Source organism: Callithrix jacchus, chromosome 9, assembly GCF_049354715.1.
Source record: "Callithrix jacchus isolate 240 chromosome 9, calJac240_pri, whole genome shotgun sequence".
NCBI classification, from domain to species: Eukaryota; Metazoa; Chordata; class Mammalia; order Primates; family Cebidae; genus Callithrix; species Callithrix jacchus.
Window position 1 is genome coordinate 85,791,139 of NC_133510.1, and position 24,905 is coordinate 85,816,043.

General features: G+C 35.7%; 1 protein-coding gene across 6 annotated transcripts in view; it reads left to right on the plus strand.

The window, feature by feature from the left end:
• Positions 1-24,905, plus strand: part of TMTC2 (transmembrane O-mannosyltransferase targeting cadherins 2) — a 452,640-nt gene that overhangs the window by 363,951 nt on the left and 63,784 nt on the right. For 2 of the 6 annotated variants that reach the window (XM_035257146.3, XM_078337017.1), the window contains 2 exons: positions 9,078-9,192; positions 19,985-20,048. In XM_035257146.3, coding sequence (XP_035113037.1) covers positions 9,078-9,192; positions 19,985-20,048 — 179 coding nt within the window. Of the gene's footprint in view, positions 1-7,871; positions 8,002-9,077; positions 9,193-19,984; positions 20,049-20,196; positions 20,244-22,470; positions 23,474-24,905 lie in introns of those variants that run through there. The other 4 variants (XR_013521951.1, XR_013521950.1, XM_035257148.3 and 1 more) reach the window with 4 other exon arrangements.

Below are 24,905 nucleotides of genomic sequence, written 5' to 3' on the forward strand. Positions count from 1 at the left end.
AGTAGACATTGTGCTCAACAGTCTAAACAGTTCATTAAGGGAAAAATAATGGATTGTTCCCATTATTTCATTATTTCCATAACTATGGTGTTCATTTAACTAGGTAAATCACAGAGGCTTTTCTCTGTAGCTGCAAATCTCAACATGGCTCATCTTGGAGAACTCTGTAGTATCTGTGAAGTTTGTGTGTTGTCAAGATTCACACACACACACACACACACACACACACACTCACACACATTGGTGGGGCAGGGAGAGAAACACTATTTTTCCAGTCTTACCTGTTTTGACTCAGCAAGCGAATGCACTTTGAGATTCTTGTTTGCAGTTTCTTATTCTGCCTTAATTAAAACAATTGCTCTCAAAGTTTGTGTGCCCTGCTATTAAATATTCTGTCCTTTGCTTGACACATCTTGAAATGAGTTTCTCAGAAAAGCCTACTGAGATGGTGTGCGAGCACAGTAAGAAAACCTGGAGCTCTCCTGGGAAGAGGATGTAAGCACCGACTCTTTGAGCTGCCTCTCTCCATTCTCATTACTGCTCTAACTGAGTCTGAGATACTAGTTCCTTTCTTTAGTTACTCAGAAAATGTGTTCGAGTCTTTTGTCTACCTCATCTCTTTCCTTACAACTCCCTAGTGTAAGAATGCACCTCATCCTGTAACTAAATGGGGCTGCTCACCTCTGGGTCTGTGATGAGGTTGTATTCCTTATCTAGTTGCATCCTCCTCTTCCTCTTTAGGTGACAAAACACTGCAGATAGTTGGAAGCCCAGCATGAACTTATTTTATCTTTTGAAGAATACTTGATCCCTGTGGAATCTGTATATTACTTAAACCTATGATGAGATTGTGTGACCTTCTATTCCTTGTTCCTCCCCGCTATTCCTTCTCTCTCCCTTGTATCTTCTCACCTCCTCCCCAGTCTCCTCTCTTGTTCTTTGCCTGCAGAAATTCCCACACCCCATCAGACAGTCATCATAACTCCCTAAATGGTTTTCTGGCATTTCATAACCCTTTTGGAAAGAGTCAGGGAGAAACAAATTCAGTAAGTACTTCTAACCTTCCTGACTTTCTTTCCAGTGGAGCGCAGGGCCCTGGCCTTCTGTTTCTCTAATCTTCTTCACACTAGACACCTTCCTTGCCACCTGTCCAAATCAGGACAAATTCTTGGTTTTGCGTTCACTTAGGAACAAATCCAGGGCCTCCCAGTCTCACAGTAAGCTGTCCAGATTGATCCCTTGGTATCTTTTCCTTGTTCACCAGGCCACCTGTTTTCTTGGCCAGTAACTGTGACACATTTATCACATTAGGTCTGTCTCATGAAAAACAGCATTTACTGACTCAGGCTGCCAAGGGCATAAAAACACAGAGCAACAAAATGAATAAAGGAAAGGCTAGAGAGATCAGCCTTAAAAAGCATATTTGAAATGCCATGGTGACTCAGAAAAAGACACTCAGCAATGCTCCTTTCAGAGAGGCAAAAAGAGAAGAGCCCCCTCCATATTTTTAACGATCTCACTCATAATTAGCATTAACAAGCTACCTCTCTTTAGTAGCATCCCCTACCTACAGCTAGTCTAAAACCTGACTGCTGCATTATCATCAACCCATTCTTACCAGGCGTGTGTTACTACCCTCCTGTAGTAGACACACCTCATAAATAACTTGCCTCAATTACCTTTTAGTTACTCATCTTGTTACCACTAGATGTGACTAAAACCAGTTAGCCCAATTACTTCCACGTTGGCTTTTCCCCATTTCTAATCATCAGAATATTTGAAAAAGTCCCCAGGTACAGATAATTGCTTCTGGGATGCTGGCAATGTTCTGTTTCATGATCTGGCTGCTGGTTGAACAAAAGAAAACAAAAATTACCTCCATTCTGAAATAAAAATGATGCATTTGGTCTGTGATACCTCACACCTCCCTTTCAAATTTATACGAGTTTTGGGGTTAAAGTATGTCAATAAGCTACTCCCTTCTCTAATAAAATGAAACTGCAAATATAAATATTGTATTTATCTTTGTATCCCCACTGCAAGTACTACCATATTTTGTGTATAGTAGCACAATATTAATTTGGGGGGGTATATTAACCTATGGAAAAAACTCTCTCATTTTCAGATAATGTCTTCTTCTGTTCCCAGTCTGTTAAATGTATCTCACAATACGATAACATATAATAGATGTTAGATAAATTGCATAGTTTGAATTGCTCTGAAATTAAAATATCTTTGAAGGTATGATTGATACGTGGATTTATTTTGTTGTGTTCCAAGGGAAATTCAGACTCCTAATACCAGAGCCACCATGTTGCTCAAGTTCAGGAACCACTATTCATGGAAACTGCACTGTGAATGGCATGCTTGGGAAGCGTGTGTGGCCATGTACTGCAGCTCTGCCTAAAATCACTGCAAGATGTGGAAATGTGAATAGAGAGACTTCTGGTGACAAATGCTGGATAGGTTCTAGCTTGCTCTTGAAGATGAGAGCCACGTAGTAATATTTGTTGGTTTAGTCCTTTCATTGAACATGCATTTATTAAATCCCCAAAATGTGCCAATAAGTAAGAGAGCAAACCACTGGGATATCTGGGGGAAGAACATTGCAGGTAGAGGGAAGAGTGAGTGAAAAGACTGTGAACCTGGAGCCATCGTTCCTCTGATACATTACAGGAACAGTAAGAGAGGGTGGGGAAGAACCCATGCTGATCATGGCTAGCTGTGTAGGCCAGTGTAAGGGTTCTCAAATCAGCTGTAGAATAACAATCCAATTTCCATTTTACCTAGATCACTCAGACTGTCGTTTTGAGAATACCCTCTAGGTAGAAGTGTGGGGACTATTTAGGAGGTTATTGCTGTCATCCAGGGTGATGTGGTGGCTTAAGACAGAATGGTATCAGTAGAATTCAGATGATTCTGGACATGTTTCTATGATCAAATGTCTTCTTCCAAAAAGAACTGTTTTAATGCAAATGCTGTTTTCTGGTAGTCTTATAAAAAATATTTTTGACACTGAACATTTTTAAAGCTACATTTGAATAATTTTTTTTCTAAAGAGAACTGTATCATAACGCCTATTACAGATTGTTTTAGCTCTTTAGTTGCAGTGAACATGAGTCAATTTTTATAGTGTTTTAGTAAAAAATGTCAGTCAAAATTAATCTAGGGAATTTATAAGTAGATATTTTACAAAGCAGGATTTGAGCCTGTGGCTTAAGGCCAGCATACAGTTTTATGGATTTCTACATTGCAGATAGCTTTTTAAATCCAGGAATTAATGAAAGATTGGTCTTCACAAGCTTGTCATATTGAAATGTTGGTAAAAACTAAGTACTTTAAATGGTTCAGTGAGAGAATTGTACAGAGAAGAACTGGTATTACTCTGATGCTGAACAGTTCAATACCAAACAATCACTGTTTCCCTCTTCCCTCGTTAGCCCATGGGGAGACTTTTACACTCTGTTTCTCTGGATCTCTGGAGAATTCCTCCTTGTTTTATAACATCTGTTTTTCCCTACTCAAAGTACTTCAAAAAAAAATTTGTCTCATTTTTTCTTTTCCTTTTTTTCCTCCCTGTAATTTGTGATAATTAAGATAATTAGCTTGGGTAAGACAAATTACAACCAAAGAAAGTGGTAGCAACAGTACACACATGAAAACAAAATACATTTTACTTATGCCGTTTGTGCTTTCTTTATTTGCAGTTCAACTCAGTTATCAAATACGTGGAATGTTTTTGCTGTATATGAAAAAAAAGTGGTTTCTCAGATACCTGTTGTATCATGTGAAGGATAAAACGTTTACCTTTCCTTATTTTCATGACTTTTAGAGAGCAAGCTGATATTCAGTGAATATGTGTTATTTATATACATATATCTGTCTTACACATATGTGTAAACTAGTCATTATACCCCATAACTAGGGAAGACAATGCTGTTATAGATAGCTAGTTGGGTATGTATAGGGCAGGAGAGGGATATTTCCCACACACACAGTGGGAGTATCTGGTGACCATCAGGTGATGGTCGGGCAGGGTTTTTTTTGTTTTTGTTTTATTTTGTTTTTGAGATGGAATTTCCCTGTCTTTGCCCAGGCTGGAGTGCAATGGCTTGATCTCGGCTCACCACAACCTTCACCTCCTGGGTTCAAGCCGCCTGAGTAGATGGGATTACAGGCATGCATCACCACGCCCAGCTAATTTTGTACTTTTAGTAGATACGTGGTTTCTCCATGTTGGTCAGGCTGGTCTTGAACTCCCGACCTCAGGTGATCTGTGTGCCTTGGCCTCCCAAAGGGCTGGGAATACAGGAATGAGCTACCGCGCCTGGTTGGTCAGTTTTTAACTGTTTCTCTGAAGTAATAAATGTTCACAGCCAGCACGAGGGAAAAGCTGGCTCCTAACAGAAAACACCTGACACCAATGATCAGCACCTTCCTGATAAGATCTCGGGAGTTGCCTGAGTAGGGAGAAGTAACACATGACCCCGGAAATATGCCAACCTATGAAACCCCAAGTCAAAAGGTCAAACCATGCACTTGCCTTTTAAGTCTCCCATTTAGCTTTCTCCCATGTATACTTTCCTTCCTTTTATTACTGTCCTAAAGCTTTTTAATAAAGTATCACTTCTGCTCTAAAACATGCCTTGGTATCTCCTTCTGCCTTATTCCCCTCTGTCGAATTCTTTCTTCTGAGGAGGCAAGAACGGAGGTTGCTGTAGACTCATACGGATTCCCACAATGCCAGGTGCAATTGATTACCAGAAGAGCTCAGCCTGCTAGCTAATTCCAGATGTGACTAGAGTCCAGAGTATGGTGAAAAACATTTATTTTGTTTTTCCCAGAAGACACTGATTCTCAAAGTGTGGACACTTAACTGGCAGCATCAGCATCACCTGGGAACTTGTTAAAAATGCAAATCTCACTGAATCTGAAACTCTCTGTTTTAGTTCAAGTCCTCCAGGTGATTCTGATGTGCACTAGAGCTAGAGACTAATGAAAAAGGTAACCTTGCAGGTCCTGTAGAATCCATCAGTGTAGATGGACTCCCCGAAGTACGTGCCTTCCTTGAGTTTCTCTTCTCTTTAGTCCTGGCTCCACCTTGTAGTATAAGTGCACTACCTGAGCCTCATTAGCTGTTTCTACTCACTGAAACTTAGGGCCTGTCTCAGTGTTGATGGGCTTAACGTAACAGTAATTCATCAGGGAAAAGCAACTGGCTTTCTTAGTATATTTGTTACTTCTGCTAGCAGCGTTTCAATGCCCTATTGTACAAACAGTTCAGTTCCCAGTGGTGATGAAGATGAGAGGACTGAGATACACATTCTGCCACATGTGCTACAAGTGGGGTGGCCATATTGGGACAATTCTGGTTTCCACCCATTCAGCATAATTAATATTTCCTTTTACTCTTCTAGGTACTCTAGTTTAGTTGGTAAATTATATTACAGTGAACCTAAATCATAAGCAGTCCTAACACTGTTGGAAACGGTTCTAAGAAGGCTTCACTAAGAAGGAAATGTTTTAGGGGATAAACATGAAAGCTGTCATTTTACAATAGGTAGGCAAGACAGAACTGGAGATTGGGATGGGACAAACTTAGAGGCTGAGAGATCTTAGTGGCTGCAGGTTCCAGACAAAGGTGGGAAGCAGTAGGTTCCTCTATGGGAAGCCTAATTTCTAGTCTGAAGGGGCTGGAGTCTGGGGGAAGTGGTAATAGATAAAGCTGTTGGGAGAGGGGTGATTTGAGGTAAAGTCTTCCAGAAGGGGAAGGAAAAATTTTGTTTCTTATTGTCTCCCCAATAGCATGTCACTTTAGGAAGATACCCACTACTCTTTGTTTCCCTGTACAAACAGTTCCCTGCACAAACACAAGTTCTATGTATTCAGAATGTTTATTGCTTTATTTTCTATCAATTCTCAGCTATATTTCAAACAAGCAGTCATTGTGTAACATAGCAGAATAATAATTCACTTTCACCTTGGTTGAAATATTCAAATTCAGTTTAAAAAATACCAGCCAAATGATTCACATTCCATAATATTCTGTGCCTTTATCATAGCAGAAGACTAATGTAGGACTGTTGAGATTTGTGGCCTGTCGAGAACAGAATAGAGGAAAGCAGGCAAATACCTAACTAATGTGTTGTGATATTGTTTTTCTGAATATTAATATGGTGAACGAATTTTGCAGTTATAAAATGATCATATGGGAATTTTTTTCTGTCACCGTGTACCCTACTAAAAATTATGTGTTCTGTATAGTTTTTGGAAATTGTTTACAAAGCACAGGTTGTATGGCAAAGCTAATTTAAAGCATAAATAAATCTTATTAAATTATGATAAAAATTGTTAATTTAATTTTACAAAATTAAGGATATTTCCTTTTTGTTGAACATTAAAAAAACATTTGGCATTGCTAAACCTTCAAAGACTTTGTCCTGGACACTAATTTTAAAGGGACCCCTCGTAATGGGTATCATTACCTTCGCCTTATAGATGACTCATCAATGTCCTTCACTGTTTCCATATGTACAAAGTAGATACCGTGTTCTTTTTGTCTTTCTTTTTAACTGGAGCTAATCTTCTCTCTCTACAGTCTAGAGTAATGAATTTCAAGAAAAAAGCCTTCATTATTCAATTAATTGTTACATTTTTCTAACTATTAATATAGATTACATTTCAGTGTTAATAGCTGCCTGCAAAGGAAAAGAACAATTAATAATTTCCTATATTATCCTTTGTTTCAATACCATATAAATAATGTATTTATTAATGCTTTTGCTTAATTAAATATTAAGTTTTGAATACAAGTAGTAATTAATATTGTATTTTTATTTAAAAAGCAGTCTCTAATAACTACAACTAACTGAAGGATGGAGTTAGCCTGGAAACCTTTATGAAGCTATATATAAGGAGATAATATTTCAGTATGCTACAGATTATCTGATTCTTATTTTACTGTGATGTAAAAAAGCACTATTACTTAAATTTTATTTCATATCTATATTTGTAGAGTTAGCTTATACAGGAATGTATAATTCTTTTTCCTTAATTTTCTAACCCAAGAATGAATGTTTATTTGTTCTGGGAGATAAAGGCACAGAATGTTAGGTGACAAACTAATGAAGTGATGTGAAACTTTTTGTAGAAATAGTGAAGGGATCTTCAAGTCCTAATCTTAAAATTTTGTCTCTTGCTTTTGAAAAAAACAAAAAGGCTTAATAATCTTAGGCTTATCTTTATCTTAGGCTGGTATTTATTTTCTTTTCCTTTGTTAGTTTGCTTTGGATTATGGCCTCCAGTTCCACCCAGCTTACTGGAAAAGACACAGTCTCATTCTTTTTTACAACTGCATAGTATTCCATTGTGTATGTGTGCCACATTTTCTTTATCCAGACTACCATTGATGAGCATTGAGGTTGATTCCATGTCTTTGCTCTTGTGAATACTGTTACAATGAAGGTATGCATGCATGCGTCTATGGTAGAATGATTTCTATTCCTTTGGGTATATATGCAATAATGGGATTGCTGGGGAAAATGGTAATTCTGTTTTAAGTTCTTTGAGAAATCAGCACACTGCTTTCCACAGAGGCTGAACTAATTTACATTCCCACCAGTAGTGTATAAGACTTCCCTGTTTTCTGCAACCTTACCAGCATCTGTTATATTTTGACTTTTTAATCATAGCCATTCTGACTGGTGTGAAATGGTATCTCATTGTGGTTTTGATTTGCATTTCTCTAATGATTAGGGATATTGACCATTTTTTCACATGCTTGTTGGTTGTGTGTATTCTTGATATTTTTTAAGTTTTATGTTTCTGTATGCAGCTCAGAACTTACTAATCGTTTTTATAACAATTTTTAGTACTTTTAAATTTTTGAACTTCAAACAAACATGAAACCTCAACAGGAAGAGATAATAATTGGCCTACAACTTGATACGCCTGGCAGTTACATGGATGAGCTTCAGCGTATTTTTGTCATCCTTAAAATTGGTATTTATTTGAATATCCATATCAGATAAAGCTTAACATTAGTACTGTTACTGTTAATAAATCTCTATTTAAAAAGTGACCTTTTGTCTCTGTATATTTATGGCATTAAATTGGGCCTAACTTTTGTTTTCTTTACCTTCACAATATGTTTCTGGGATGACATTATATCATAATTCTTGAGGTGCAGTTGAAAGAGTTCTGTGCTTCTGTCTTCAGTAACTCTAACCTTGCAAAGCTGATTTTAAAGTAATCTCACAAATATGAACTTGTTAATATTTATTCCATAAGTATTATTAAATCTGAGGAAATTAATGTTTAACCTACCTTCCTATGTTTATCAGTAATTTAATATTACTTAAATATTAGAAATGAATATTTGTCAACATGAATATACCTGTTTGTACATATGCATCAGAGATAGGAGTTGTTTTAATGTACCGGCCAGGCACAGTGGCTCATGCCTGTAATCCCAGCACTTTGGGAGGCTGAGGCGGGCAGATCACCTGAGGTCGGGAGTTTAGGACCAGCCTGACCAACATGGAGAAACCTTGTCTCTACTAAAAATACAAAAAATAGCCAGGTGTGGTGGCACATGCCTGTTATCCCAGCTACTTGGGAGACTGAGGCTCGAGAATTGCTTGAACCCCGGAGGCTGAGGCTGCAGTGAGCTGAGATCATACCATTGCACTCTAGCCTGGGCAACAAGAGTGAAACTCCATCTCAAAAAATAAATAAAAAATACATACATACATACCTCCATACATACATACATACATTCACAGAGTACTAACAGTTGAAATCAACTTAACTCATATTTATAATATAGCTTTAAATTTATTCATCTTATATCCTGCTGAATAGTCTAGATTTCTTTTTAAGAAAAAATGTTTAAGTTAGCAAATAGAAACCTTGAAATGTCCCACAATTAAGTGAAAGGCAGATAACTAATCTTTAAATAATAGGTATTATCCTAGCCTCAAATCACCTTTATCACCGTACTTATTATTCTTTAATAACAGCATTATTGTTTCGTGGGATTTTCTGAGTTGAAGCTCACTGGTTTTTATATCTTGCAGGTCAGTTTCTTCTGGAAGAAGCTCGGCTCATAGAAGCAGCTGAGATGGCAAAAAAAGCAGCTGAACTAGACAGCATGGAGTTTGATGTTGTCTTCAATGCTGCCCACATGCTCAGGTTAGTTTTTGCTACTGTGCCTCAAAGCCTTGTCTTTGAGAAGGTAAGTCATTATACGAATTTCCCTGTCATACCGCCTTATTCTACATTCTGAATGTGAATCATGCTGCTTAACTATGTAAAAAATTAGAAATATTGTATTCATTATAGGCTATTCAAGCTTATCTAGCCCATGGCCCATGGACCACCTGTGACCCAGGATGGCTTTGAATGCATTCCAATGCAAATTCATAAACTTTCTTAAAACGTTATTATGAGATTGTTTTTTGCTTTTTCTTTCTATCTTTTTAAGCTCATCAACTATCATCAGTGTTAGTGTATTTTATGTGTGGCCCCAAGACAATTCTTCCAGTGTGACCCAGGGAAGCCAAAAGATTGGACTCCCCTAGTCTATGTGCACCGTGTGTAGGGCATATGAGCTTTTAGGACTTTCTGAAAATTACTGTCATCTCCTTTCACTTCCCTCCAAAAATTCCTAGTCAATACAAAAAGAAAACTGCAAAATTGAAAATGCTACATGTCTAATTAAATGTCTCCAAAGCAAAACATATGTCAGTCAACTGCATCTCAGTATCTGTGTTTTTATGTTAATTATATTGAATGTGGCATGTGGATCAATTTTCATGTTTGATAGTGAAGAGAAGTCTCAAATACAGGTACACTTAAAGCCTATGAAATTCTCAAAATAGCCCTGTAATCAGCACTATTGCTTTCTCGAGAAACAATACATTTTCTTGACTTTTAGTGGTTCTGTTTTTAGAAGACTATTACAAAGGCAAATTATAATGGGAGCAAAAAAAAAAAAAAAAAAAAAAAAGAAAACTGAAATAAAAGGCCAGATTATCAGGGTTTTTTCATGAATGTAAAGAAAATCAGTTCATCCATAAATAGTTCTTTAGGTTAAAGGAGGATGTTTTTAAGAAACTGTTTTTAGTCAAATGATGTGTATGGTTGTTAAAAAAGCATTATTTGTCATGGTAGTTATATGTATAGGTACATATAACTTCTCCCGTATTCTTACTTGAGTATCAAGTAAATCCCCATCTAAATGCTTCACTAAATGACTTCTATGCTGTGATCTCTGTGCTTGGCTTCCATGGATAGATTTGTAATTATGTAGATTACTCTTACAAGGAAAGAATAATAACAGAGAAGTTGGTTCACATTTGGATGTTTTTTAAATGAGGACATTTGAAAAAAGTAGGACTATTTTTTTTAACTTTTATGATGATTATAGGTTCACCCGTAGTTGTAAGAAATAATACAGAGAGATTTCAGTTGAATGCCCTCATTCAACATTCATGTTGCCGTTTCTAAAGTACTTGTTTTGTGATAAGCCCAAGAAAACCTACAAAGAGAAATCAGGATTCAATTGACTGTTGGTATATTTATAAAATAAAGTGTAAGCAATCTGCAAGAACCTTCAATGCAAAGATAATTTTTAAAAGACACCTCAGTTTGTGTGACAAGGTTAGGTACTGTGACAGAGATTAAAAACTTTTGTTCCTCATGAATAAAACACTATGCTTTCAGTCACAATAAGCAATTTGCAAGAATGGGAAATTCACACAGAATGGGAATACACACAGGCAAATTCATCTTGATAATAACAGATACTTTTACCAACAAGGCATTTTGCTATAGATTAAATCCATATCTGAAATTCAAGGTCTACCAATGGAAACCCATTATAAGTATATTACCAAAAAAAAGGCCTTGTTAAAGACATCACTTATGATTTCTTATCTCTTAGTTGCCTTAGTGCTAGAAACCAGTGGAAGGTTTTTGTCATATGTTGGTAATGAGAAAAGGTCTAGGATTTATTTTCAGAGCCTCCTCTCCAGCTTTCTCCAGCCTGCATATCTCATTAAGTTGCAATCAGTCGGTGCCTTCCTATATTGACTGCAAGAATGACCACAGCAGCCTGACATTCTCCAGCCCAACTGGATGGTGGTCTTCATGAATGTTTTTACTTAGCTTTACCATTTTTCAGCTCTGTCAAATTCAAGTATTTCTGGAGTGCTTGCTGTCAAGCTGAACACCAGTCTCTTTCCGTATTAGTTGAGAACATTCAGGGTTCTGTGCCTAAGGAATAAGAACAGTTATTGGTTTCCCCTTGAATATGGTTTTGTCAAAATGGTTAATCATCAAAATATTGCTTATTTAATGTTACATGTAACTTTTCCTCTGGGAATGCCACATAGTTCTAAAAATAAGTTTGATATTAATTTTTTTCTCAAGAACTCTGTTCTTTTGCAAAGTATTTAAAAGACAAAATCGACAGGGATTGATGACGATTTGGGTGTGAGAGGAACAGTGGATGGCTCCTGTTTGTGCCTTACTTGGTTAGCTGGATAAGTGGTTTACCTACTATCCAAAATCAGCAATTTAGGAAAGTTCAACATGAAGTTTGAACATACAGATTTAATTTCCCTTTTCTTTGCAAATTCCCAGTTTAATGACCAAAAGAATCTGTAAAAGGTTCAGGGGTTGGGGGGGTTGGGGGAGCTGCTCATTACAAATGTAGCAAAAAGAAAAAAAGGTCATTCCATCTGAATGAGATTATATTGGAAGAACTGAGGTCCTGAGGCCAGCCATCAAGGAGCAAGTCTTTATCTTACTGGGACCTTCAAGAGGCTTGAAATTTCAGAAATTTCCAACAAACCATTTCAGCTACCAGAAGTGGACAAAGATCTTTTGCTATAGAATAAGTTAATACAACGTTTTGAAATATGTTCTTCAATTTGGCAGTTCAGATAAGAATGACAAGTCAGAGATAGCAAAATAAAGGGTCTCAGTGAAGCAGGTTTACATTAAAAACATAAAAGCCTCTTAGAGGTCTCTAAATTCCTGTTATCAGAATGCTTCACAAGAACACTCTGTGGTAGAAATAGTATTAACGTCATTCATCAAGTTCGCTTGGCCCTTTGTTTTAGAGAAACACAGTAGGATTGCACTTCCCTGCCTTCCTTGAAATTGAAGTCTTGCTTGCCTCTTATTTATCACTGGATGTGTGTGAATTTCATGTATGCCACTTTTGAGCCAAAGCTCTAAGACTGAGTGCTTTTCCCTTTCTCTGACTAGAAATTACAGAAACGTAGTGACCAAAGTAATCCTGAAGTGACCAAAGAGAGACAAACGTCCCTTCTCACATGCATTGGATAGGTTCAATGAGTGAGAAGTAAACTTCGTTGTCTTCATTCAGTGACATGTAGATGGTGTTTATTACCAAAGTATAACCTAACTTAGCTGATACAGAATATATCTGTGCAAAGAAATAGGTAAACAGAAGGAGGAATATTATAATGTCAGGAAAAGATTACTAAGCGAGTAATAGGGTCTCTGAATGTATAACAGCAATGGAGGTAGTTTACAATTAATAAACTAATAATTTAGATAGAAGCTATAAATATTTTCCCAGAAATTAATGAAAAATCCTAAAAACTTGAAAATGGTGACTGAATAAAAGATTGGAGGATAGATTGAGAACTCACATGCATAATTATAAGTAATTACACTTGCTATATATATATGTTTGTATAGTTCTACGTACTATATATACTCATAATCATGTATTTATATATAATTATATGTTGTTTATATGGAAAGCATATATATTATAGTTTTATTTATGTATGCATAAATATGCATATGTAATTATATACTATATATTTGTGCATGTAATTTTATATAGCATATATGCTGTATACAATTTTACTTGTGTATACGTAAATGTTAATAAGAACAGAAATTTCTGAAAAAGAGCATAGAGCAGCAGATAAAGAATTAATTTAAGAGATGGAGAAAATTTCCAAAATGGGATAAAGATCTTCATTCATCGTAATGAAGGCAAAATCAATGAAAATAGGTTTGTTTCTAGATTGCTTTCACGTAGAGATCACCTTTTAGTGTATACTAAGGAATCACTCTTGCTAGTCTGTGCAGCAACAAGATTTTTTAAAGAGTGTTGTGTAACCTATAGACTCTTACCAGTGGGGTCTGGAGCTCTCCTCTACACAGCTAGGAATAACTCCCAACCATCCAGAATTCCCTTGGGCTCAGGAGCTGTGCCACCATCACCCACAAGGAACTCAGCAGAGTATGCATGATGTTTATTAGAAGATGATGCTCCTGGGCCTAGATGATTCCTGTTATGCTTACCTCTGAATTCCATTCTCTTGAGATTGCATCTGATGGGTAGAACCTGAGTCCTGTGCTAAGCGAAAGTTGGAAAATGAGTGAATTTCTAGCTTCTGCCTTTCTTGGGAAGGTGGGATCCTTGTTCTGCTAATTACCAAGTGTATTCACAGGGAAAGTGATCACACATGTTGAGTGGCCTCACATAATGAATATTGATAATACATGGTGATATTTTTAGTACTTCAAACAAAATGAAAAAATACTAGCTGCTTCCAGATGAGAGCATAAAAAAGCAGACTGGCTATCATCAAAGAAATATCAAAGGAATTTAAAATGCTAGAATACAGTAGAGTTATGTCTATAGCATTATGAGAAGAAACTATTGAATTAGTTATTTTATTAGAAACATTTCTTATGAATGGATTTATACAGCTTTTCTGAAAACTGGGAGCTGGAGAGAACATGAAAATACTTGATATTTGAGAGGAAATATAGAGGCACTAAAAACAAATGTTATATGGTTTACAACATTCATAGGCTCTGTTGGAAGGGATGTGTGTATGTGTGTGTGTGTGTGTGTGTCTGTGTGTGTGTGGTGTGGTATGGTGTGGTGTGATGTGGTGTGTTTAATCTACTTACAGGGTGAGGGATAAACATAGCCTTTATTCAGACATCTTCTGTCTGCCTGGTACTCTACTTTGTATTTTGTGTCTGTCATTCTCTTACTTCTAAGTGTACATCTGTGACACAAACATTAGTAAATCTTCCCATCTTAAAGATGAGCATACTGAAACTCAAAGTCAATACTTTTCTCTGTATTTACAGTTGGTATAGCAGGGGTTAGGCTTAATGTAGTATGATACTGTTTCACTATGACACATGGGCTCCCTCATATTTTACACCAGACTGACTGCTTAGACACTATGATTCTTGACTTTATTGATAGAGAAAAGAATTTACAGAGTAACAGTTTGTTAAATATGTAAATAAATGCTCAGTAGTTAGATCTTTCCAATATTATTAAATTATACTTTTATAATAAATTTTATAAAGTAGACAGGGTCATTGGAGAAGGAACTCCAACTTTGTATTCTCAAAGGGATATTACATTTTTAGAAATATCATCATGATGTAGTCTCTGATGTGGGTCACACGTGCAGCTGAGATGTGTACACTTTCCTTTTTCTAGGCCTAAGGGTAGAAATTATCACTGTTCCCCAAAGGTAGTAAAAATAGCAGAACTCCACCATACCAACTGGTTCTAATTTCTTTCCTAATTTCTAGAGAGCAGAGTGAATATATGAGAAAGAATCATTATCTTTTAATTATTATATTCAAATCACATAATATGTAATTCAGTGTATTGAAACATAAAATTTTAGAAATGCTAACTTGTTAATACATTTTACTGGAAGTCACATAGAATTTAAATTCTTAAATAGGAAAAAAGCAAAATCAGATTATTTCCACAAATCAGATTGTGTACATGAACATGTGTGTGATCTTGGGGATGTATATGTATTTCCAAGGCCCTCTGGGCCATATATTTTCTTACTTAACACTTCCAAATTTACCAAAACCACTCAAAAGTCACTGAATTTTCCAATTTTAAGTTACATTTTACTGCCAAATTATAAGCATGAGGCTCTTATTTCAACCATGTTGTAATGGACTGTAGGGTCCTCAAAGCAAAGTGGGGTGGCAGATGAGGTTGAAGGTGGGTGTCTTTCAACCCTGTGCCTTTTCAGTACCAATATACAAGATGATCACGTGGGGATGTTGTTAAAATGCATGCTGTGATTTAGTTGGTTGGAGTGGTACTTGTGATTTTACACTACTAACAAATCCAGGAGAAGAGTGGAATGCTGATTCTTGGACCCCACACTACAAGCGAGTTCCATCCTGCTGCTTCTGTTTCTCCCATCTTGATTCCTTATCCTCATCCAAACATTGCACCTTGAACGTAAGCGGTAATTTACTGCATGTGAATATAACAGTTGACATTCCCAATACACACATCCTCTCTTTTAATTTTTTCCACTACACGTCATTATGCAATCTTTCTAGATAAGGGTTTAACTCTGCCCTTAGCAGTCCCTGAACAGTTATAGGCCATAAAAGAGTAGTCTTAAACTCTCATGGGGCCTAACTCAGAGGGACCATTTTAAAAATTATGTTGTCAGCATAATGTTTTTTCTCTTATTGCTAAAGGAAAGTGTTTTCCTTTGGAATTCAAAGTGGAGATACATACAGGTCATGAAGCCATTTTTAGTGTCTTGATAGAAAGTTTTCTTCTAAGAAGGTTTATTGGTTATAAACAATTTATCGAAGAAGTTTCATTGCAAGGATCTTTTCTGCTCCATTGTTTTTACATATGTATGACTCTGGTTTTTCTTTTTTAAGATCTTCTATACATTTTTATGTCCTAGATTATTTCAGTTCTACTTCAATTTCTACTGTATAACATATCAACTGGAATTAAAATTTAGTGCTGCTTTGAGTAACTTAAAACTAAGCATCAGAGCCTGGCAAGATTCCAGGAAAACCCAGCTACCATTTTCCTCTACTTTTATGTTACTTTATGTTACATGAACAACAATTTCTCTCTAGAAAAAAAAGCTCATAAGCTGTTCTTGAAAATAATTACCAAGACTTCACTGAAATATTATCTTTTGTATGTATCAGTGGTTTTTATATTAATTTTCAATTCAAATTGACCATTCACAACTATTAATAATTGTAGTTAAAGAGAGTTTTAATTCTAAGTGCCACTAGAGTTTTTACTTTTTATATTTCTAAAGAAGAAATTTTAAATTTAACGATTTTATAATTCTCACAGAATGCATAAAAATGTTGGTAATTGTAAGTGGTTCTTTTAATCAAATTTGCTTCATGCATTTTATAAGGTATATTAAGTTGTTATTCCATTACATTATTGATTCCCAAATTTCTCTTATACATCTTTCTTTATAAGACTATTGGGCCATAAACATGTGTTCCAAAATACACTTTTCTAAAATAATACCAGGGAGTGGAATAAGATATAAGAAATATATATTTTTAACAGATCCAAGTTTTATAGTGTCATGTACAAAAAAAGGAATTCTGCGGTACCCAAGTGATGAAATTTGTTTGTGAGTTTTGTTATTGTCTGTTTGCTTTTGACCTGAGACTATATTTTCACTGCTGGCAAAAAAAACAAAGCCAACCAACAAACAAAAACCCTGAATCTAAAGACTTAAAATATAATCAGCTTCTCCAGTGATTTCCTAACAATTCAGGGTTTACTTCCTAGATCAGTTCACAAATACTATCTGGACTTTTTTCTTCTTCTTTACCCTTCCTGGCCCTGAGAGACCAGAGGTAATGTGAAGAGTGGAGGGCCCAACAGCTATGATGGGTAGGAGTTGGTAATGAGAAAGACGCTTTCATCTAAGTCTCCAATTGATGTCTATTGCTGGCATGGTGATTAAATTTTCAATGCTCTAGATACGCGGCATAACAATGTTGACTCCCAGGGTGGCATGTTAAATGGGGCAAGTTGCCCCTCTGGATTCATTGTAGGTTCCTCGTATGAATGATTTTTCTTTCTCAGCGCCTCATTCCTGGCTTTGTAAAGTGTATTTCCGCTAGAACGCAAAGTTGTTTACATCTGGCCTGCATATTTCTTGCAGAGCCTCTGCTTTCTTCTTCACCCACCTTCAAAGTCTTCTATTAATACTTGAACCCTTGGGAAAGGTTTCCACTATATCTAATTGTGATCTTTTAAAAATGAGAGATTTCAGGAAGTAAGACAGTGAGTGGCACTGTTTTTGCATTATCCTCATCTTTAAAATGTGATTAATAATAATTATTGCTTCATGTGGTATTATAACCAGTAAATGAAACAATTCCTGGATAGAGGATTTAGAAATTTTCTGTCCCAGAAAAGAAATAGGGAAGGAAAAAGGGATACGAGTATGTAGGAAGTATTATTTTATCATCTGCTTTAATAGTCTTGAGAACCTCAGTCCTCAGTCCCTAACAATCTTATGGTTGATGTTCTTGACAATGTTTAGTAGGATCCCCAAGCAACTGGCAGAATACTGCTGAATTCTTTACTTTGCAAATGTTGATTAATGATTCAATCATCTATACAATTAAGATTTATTAAGTACTCCCGAGATGCTGTATGCAGAGGCATGTGTGAAATACAGCAATCACTGTAAAATGGACATTGGACAGTTCCTCATGAGTTACTCTCTTTTGTCTAGAGAATAAAATGAGGATATAAATGAGCATTCTGTGGGTGTAACTGACATATTCTTTTCCCTACAGTTTTCCATGTGCTGCCACAAATGCATGCTGATTAGTTTATAAAGACTATTTAATATCAGAAGAAAAGGGTCTTACAGTGAAAATTAATTTGCATAGTTATATGACAATAAATCCTAGTGGGTTTTTTTTACCACTTCATTAGAATTTCATCAATTCTACTTCTAGCTTAAGAAATTAGGTCTTCTAACCTAGATATTTCCTTTGGGAATTAAAGCACTGAATAATATGAAGACTTTAAAAACTAATAAACATTTGAGGGGGCAGTAAAACCTTTTAAGAGTTGAGTTTATTGTTATTTTCAAGGCATTTTATCTGATGAATTCCTCAGTTTCTGTTTTGATTCTTATCTACCTCATGAATTAAATGTCCATAAAGAAGAATATTAATCGTAGCTATACTTTCCATATTAGACATCTATTGGTTGATCTCGCTTCAAAGTAACTGACTTCTTTGTAGTATTAAGTTACTCTAATTTCCTACCTCCATGACTTTTCTTTTCCTCTGGAGAGAACTTTTCCAGGGCATGACCTAATGAATTTTGGTTATATTTCCAAATGAATCTGTACCAAATTGATTCTATAATTTGGTGGCAGGGGGAACCTTCATTAAATACCCTAGTAAGGGAATTTTTACTGTTTCATACCAGACTAAAGTACTTCTCTTGACATAGTGAAATTGAACTTTAACATTTATGAGAATATAAATTGCAACAGCACATTGTAACATGTCATGGGTCCAGTAGAGCCTTAGGTCAAGGGTTTTTACTTTCTTTATAACATCTATTAAAAATAGCAGTGTTTTTAATTATTTTCCTTTAAAAATTAGAAGAATATGTCCTGCTCTCCAGACAGATGTTATCTTCAGTTATTTCTATAGTTTATATGGTTGCATGGGGTATGTCTTTATAGTTTGTATTTGGCTTGACCAAAGTGCAAATTCACTTTTATTGGTATGGCTAGTTAACCTTCTCTTTTAAAACTTGAATATGTTTTTCTAATTGAGAGAGTTAATTTTTGTGTTCTCTTCATCCGTGACCTGTCATCTTCCTGTCTCAAAAGCTTTGTAACATCACGGCTTCAAGAGACTGTTCCACCATTTTAACTGCAGGACCCCCAGCCATTTACTACTATTGTCACGTCATGGATACACTATGCATATCATCCAAAATTGAATTTGGCATTTTCCTATAGCACTTTTTCTCTGCTATTCAAATACTGTCACCAGATTCCAGCTCAACCTCCATCTAAGAAGCTCTTAGATCTTATTACCTGCCATCTTAGAAGGTCTTCTGAAGCAGAATGGTATGATTAAAAAAACTGTATATTGTTTGTTAAAGAATGACTAGCTGGACTTCCTTAGAACCCTGCTTCTGGTCATGAGTTGGCTGAACCTAGGTCTTTGCTGTGAGTTATAGGAATATGCAGTGAACAAATCTATCTGTAAATATCAAGTGCACATCTTATTGTACAAGTCAGTTGCACTACTTACAATATTTGGCTGTGAGCAAGTGAAACTGACTGTAGCTATTTGAAGGGTATGAGAGCTACAGAATTCACTGTAGGCTGGAAGGCTTAAATCAACAGGAAACAAGGTAGCCTCAGTGGCCCAGCAGTGAGATATACAAAGGCAGTTCTTTATAGGAGGAGTCTGGCTAGTAAGTAGTCCCATTGCTTCTACCATTGCGAGTAAATTCTGGCCATCCTTTCATCTTTTTGTCACTTAGGAATGAAAGTCCTAAGTAACGAGAACATCTATTTAGCTGAGGTTAAGTCATGTGCTAACCCTGGTGGCCAGAGTCCAAGAGGAGACATAATCTGGCCTTTTTATTTTATTTTTTCTGTTGACTGCACACCATGGAAAGTTCCCTTCATGCTGGAAAAAAAAGAAGTGTGTTTCTAGACAAACGTGGAATTTTGAAAATCCTGTAGATGTTTACTGTTTTTATTAAACAAAAAGCAACTAATTACTAATTTTGACAATTTATTTTTAAATTGAGATTCTTCTAGGGTATGATGTCAATGCTGGAAAATCCCAACACTATAATATAGTACCTAGTTTTGCATGGAAAAGGGGAATAACTTTTCTAATTCCTAATATGTAAACGTAAAATAAGAACACCCACTGAATAGGATTATGTTAAGATACTATTTATAATGCCCTAAATACAATAACAAAGGTAATGCAAACACTCAAACTATAAGTCTTTATCTGCTTGGGCAACGTATTGTTTAGTGTGATCAGAATTTTTTTAAGTTAACGTTATTTTGCTGCACAATGATCCTATTTGTAATTCTAAAATAAATGCTATAGTTGTATTTTATTTTTTCTTTTACAGACAGGCTAGCCTCAATGAAGCAGCTGAGAAGTATTACGATCTGGCAGCCAGGCTGAGGCCTAATGTAAGTACTTTCCTAGTGAGAAACATTTTCAAAGGGATAGACTCAAAGCATATGATAGATTTAAGACAAAGAAGCATCGTGATACTGGGTTTTTACTTTTTTTTTTCTTTCTCTCTCTGATCTCTTGTTTTGAATACCTGCTAAACAGCTAATTCAACAATAAAATCTTCCAGTCTCAAGCTTCTTTTTCTAGAGGTAGGTTTGCTGTTTTCTAGCCTGTGTAAAGCTCCATAAGATTTTTATCACTTGAACACAGGCATTAGCATTACTAAATACTTTGTATTTGAATGACTTTTAAAATTAATTCCTTGAAGGTTTATTTTGGCTGTGGCGTTAAATACCTATTATTTTTTGATTCTCATATATCATCAGACCTCAAGCTGTATGCCCCTTTTCTATTCCACAGTCCTCATTTCTAATAGCTGTGCTTTTCAACTTTATCAAGAATGTTTTCATTACAGTTTTTCTTGGGGTAATCACACTTCCATAAAGTAAGATGGATATAAATTAGATCTCTCCTATTGAAATAGAGTAACCATTTATGATAAAATAAGAACTGGCTTTGTCTCGGTCTTCTAAGCACATTTTATTTGCAACACATCTCTGAACTCCAGCACATTCCTTTTATTTTCATACACATTCTGCATCTCTCGCCAATACTAAAATCTTCTACCCTGTTATTCACATCAAGATCATCTATTGGGTAATGTAATTTTGAAACAATAATGAAAGTGCACATGTGATGTGAGTGCAAATAATGGGATCAGTCTCATTTCTTTACAGTAACTCATCCATTGGGCAAGCATCTATAGAGTGCCTTCTTTGTGGCAGAATACCGAGATTTCATATCCTAAAGGACCACACAGTGTAGCAGGCAAGACTGAACACAATCAACTAATTGAAATACAGTGTAGTGATTCTTATACAGAGGTATATACAGTCCTCTGAGAGCACAAAAGAAGAGGATTAATGGTCCCTGAAAGAGACCTATGTGGGAGGTAGCTATTTTTCTTTCCAGGAGATTCATCCGCTTGCAACCTTAGCACTGAACCTCAATTCCTCCAAGTTTTATTTGTAGGGACAAAAAATATATATTTTTCTTAAACATCCTAAGGCTCATCACTGAGACCTCAAAAACAAAAGACAGATTAACAATAGAAAAGCATAGAAATTTATTTAATATACATTTACCTGATATGGGAGCCTTCAGAAATGATGACCCAGGAAAATATTTTTTGTAGATATCATGCAGTGGTATGATTAGAAGACAAAAGGTTATGATCTCATGGTAATAAATTGGCAGGAACTTAGAAAGTCCTGTTTTTTCTTCTTCTATTTTTCCCTGTGTATTCAGCGATAAGGTGTTAATGAGGGTTTTATTAACTACTACAGGGGAGAAGGTCATAGAGTGAGCTTTCTTCTTCTGCAGTTTTGTTTCCTTCAGCTTAAAATACTCAATAATACAAGGAACCATACTTTGGGGTGGCTGTTCTGAACCCTGTGACATTAATTATGAGATGTTTCAAGAATTGATAAGCAGTTTGCAACAGAAGAAAATAATTTCATAATCATATGGTGAAAGCAATGACAGCTAAACTTTATTGAGTACTTATTATTACATGCCAGGCACTGTGCTAAGTACTTCATTTCTCACAACAACCCAAAGATACTTTTGTGATCCCTATTCTGTGGAAGGGCGTAGAAGTCAATAGCTTACCCACCATCAAAACTAAATGGAATCACACTGTAACTTAGGCCACTGAATGCATAAGAGAAAGCTTGATGGAAAAAATGCAGCCATATCTTAGAGAGGAAAGATAAGCCAGAAATTTGGAGAACCTAAGTAATAATAGTCATTTTATGTATTTATTCAGAATATTTACAGAGTACCAGCTATATTACTCTAGGCAGTGGCTATACAGCAGTGAACAAAATGGTTAGGAGCTCACAGTCTAGTCTGAGGAGAAGGACCTAGTAGTATGTCAGATAGTGAGTGATAAGTGCTTTAGAGAAAGCTGGAGCAGCCCAAGAGGGTTAGGAGTTGCGGCAGGGAAGGGGTGGTGTGCGGCAGGAAAGGGGTGGTGTGCGGCAGGAAAGGGATAGTGTGCGGCAGGGAAGGAGGGGTGGTGTGCGGCAGGGAAGGAGGGGTGGTGTGCGGCAGGGAAGGAGGGGTGCTGTGCAGCAGGCATGGTTTTGTAAATGTCCAAGTGGGCAGCTTTTTTCAGTATTTCTGGAAAAAGAGTTGAATTTGAAGCCTTAAACTTATTGTAATTTCATTAAAGGCAGAGATCAGAGTTTTTGTTTTCTTTTTTTAATTGCCTTCACATTAATAGAATGCTCTAAATATACATAATGCGTGATACTTAAGTGCAATTGTTTTTTGAGTACTAGTCACTTGAGTGTCATGTTTATTTTTTGTCAGGTGGTTGGTGAAATGATTCATCTTCAGCACATTATAATGGATTAGTGAGAGAAGAGCTTACCTGACCTGAACTAAAAAATGAAAGAAACTCAAGTATTACAAGATTTGAGCCTGATTTGTGAAATGGTTAATACTAAAAGACTGACCAAATCATAAAATCAATATTTAATTTCCAACTCGAAGCCATTTTTTTCTGAACCTTCAAAATATTTCTTCATAAACCTGCTGCAGACTGACTTTGAAAATTTGTTTATTCAAATGATACTTTCCTTATCTGGCAACAATACATTTAAAATGGGTGGGATAGAATAAAATGTTCATATTTAACAGTAGATAAATGGTATTACAGTTGATGGATCAACAGATACAGTCTTTTTCTAATCCTTTTTCAGAATTGTATTTTGACTTACAGTATGTGATCTAGGTGAGTAAAACACCACAGCACAGAGGAAAGAGTGATAAAATGCAAACCATGGCAGTAATATAAATTTCTGTTCTGAAATGAAGAGACCTGTTTAAACAAGAATCCATGTAATGATTTATTAGCAATTACACCTCTGATCAGAATTAAAGCATTCATTTAATATTCTTCCTGTTTATAGCTGTTTATTACCTTTGTTCATAAAAAATATTCTTTGTTATTTATCTGCTTTTAACTTAATAAATTTGTTACCTGCCTATATGAGAACATAGCTAACAGACCTCAACTCCAGTGTTCTAGTTAAGAGTTCCATTGTTTTTTTCTAGTTTTCTCCCCTACAAAGTAATCTAAGCTTACTCTTAGTTTTTGTAAAGGATTTTCTTCTATTTTTTAAGTGCCCCCAAACGGTAATAATCAGTAGCTTATTCGGGAGATTGTGTGACTGTCTTAAAAGTCACGACTATATGAAGTAAAATATGAAGCTGCAACCTTTGTGTACTATCACTTATTACAGTCATATTTAAAAGACTGCCAATTGTATGCAGAATATTTTTAAATAAAATACGTATTCCATTTCTTCAATATGTCCCCTGATGAATTTCTTTATTTATTCTATGCCATAAAAGCCGTATTTTTTCACATAATTTACTTTGAAACCGTTAATTGAATTTTTGCATCATTTTATATACAAAGAATTCCAGTGATCAAATACTAAAATAATGAAAGATGTCTACATTAACTGGCACAAAATAAGTTTTAGACTCTAATGTTGTGTCTTCGTCAGAGATGTTCAATACCTTGTCATTTACCAAAATACGTAGAGAAGTCTATTTATTTAAAAAAGATACCATTACCCTTTAAAAATTTTATTTACTTGATTCTTGGGGCTGATTGTGCTAAAATTAAACCTTATAATAGATTAAAACATGTTACTATAGTAAGAAAACTCCTTACCAACGTTGGCATTTTAAGTTTTTATAGTTTTAATTTTCTATTGTTTTAAATAAATTGACCTTTCTTTGGAGGTTACTTTAAATAGACAACAGTGTTCTCTGTCTTCTCTCTCACTTATGTGCATCAAAAGATGCTGACTTTGGAGGACTACAGGGGACATTTAAATGAAAGTGCTTTGTTCTTCCTGTAGGAATTAAGCCAAATTCTACATTAACTTATGGATTTTTAAAAAATGGTTAATGTGAAGAATGAGAAATTTGCATAGTACAAAGTCACCTGCTTTTACTTGGCTTTTAGTAAACTGTAGAGTCAGGAGAGGGTACTTGGCAATGATAGGTCTGTGCATCTTATATTTTGAGGGATGTAATTGTTTTTAGTATGAATTTATTCAATTTATTTTTTATCAAGTTCCAATTTTTTGTAAGATTGTGCTAAAGGCAGTAGGATTTGAAAGTTATGAAAAATTAACCTTGTTCTTGAGATATGTACAATCTAATGGGGGAAGGAGTGGAGGAGAAAACATGGGATTGGGGTTCCTTTGTTCTCTCCTCCAATCCCAATCAAACATCCGGGCCATAAATAATGCCATCTAATAAGTGCTTTGTGAGACATTTGCTAGGTGTAAGCAAAGTGCACAGGAAAGAGAAATGACTTTAAGCTGGGTTGAGCTGAAGAGGCACTGAGTCACAGTTGACAAGCTAAGAGAAGCTTGAATGATAGGATGCTTATAGGTGAGGATTTTAGCAAGAACAAGGAGAGAATTCTGGCAGATAGAACTGCACACATGAACCAAGGCAAGGGGCAGGGTACAGAGAGGAAGGGTATGGGGAAGATAGAACTGGAAACTAGCATAAAACCAGAGGAAAGGCAGTAAGTACCATACTAAACATTTGGAGTTTGTATTTTTAAATGTTATTAAGCAAAGTGACATACTGAGAAGAGTAATTTATGATGGCCATTTATGTGATGGAATGAAAAATGTCGGTTGTGTTTGAGGAAATAGAGTTGGGAGATACAGCCTTGGGAAAACTAAATAAAAGGTCACGGTAATAGTATTGGC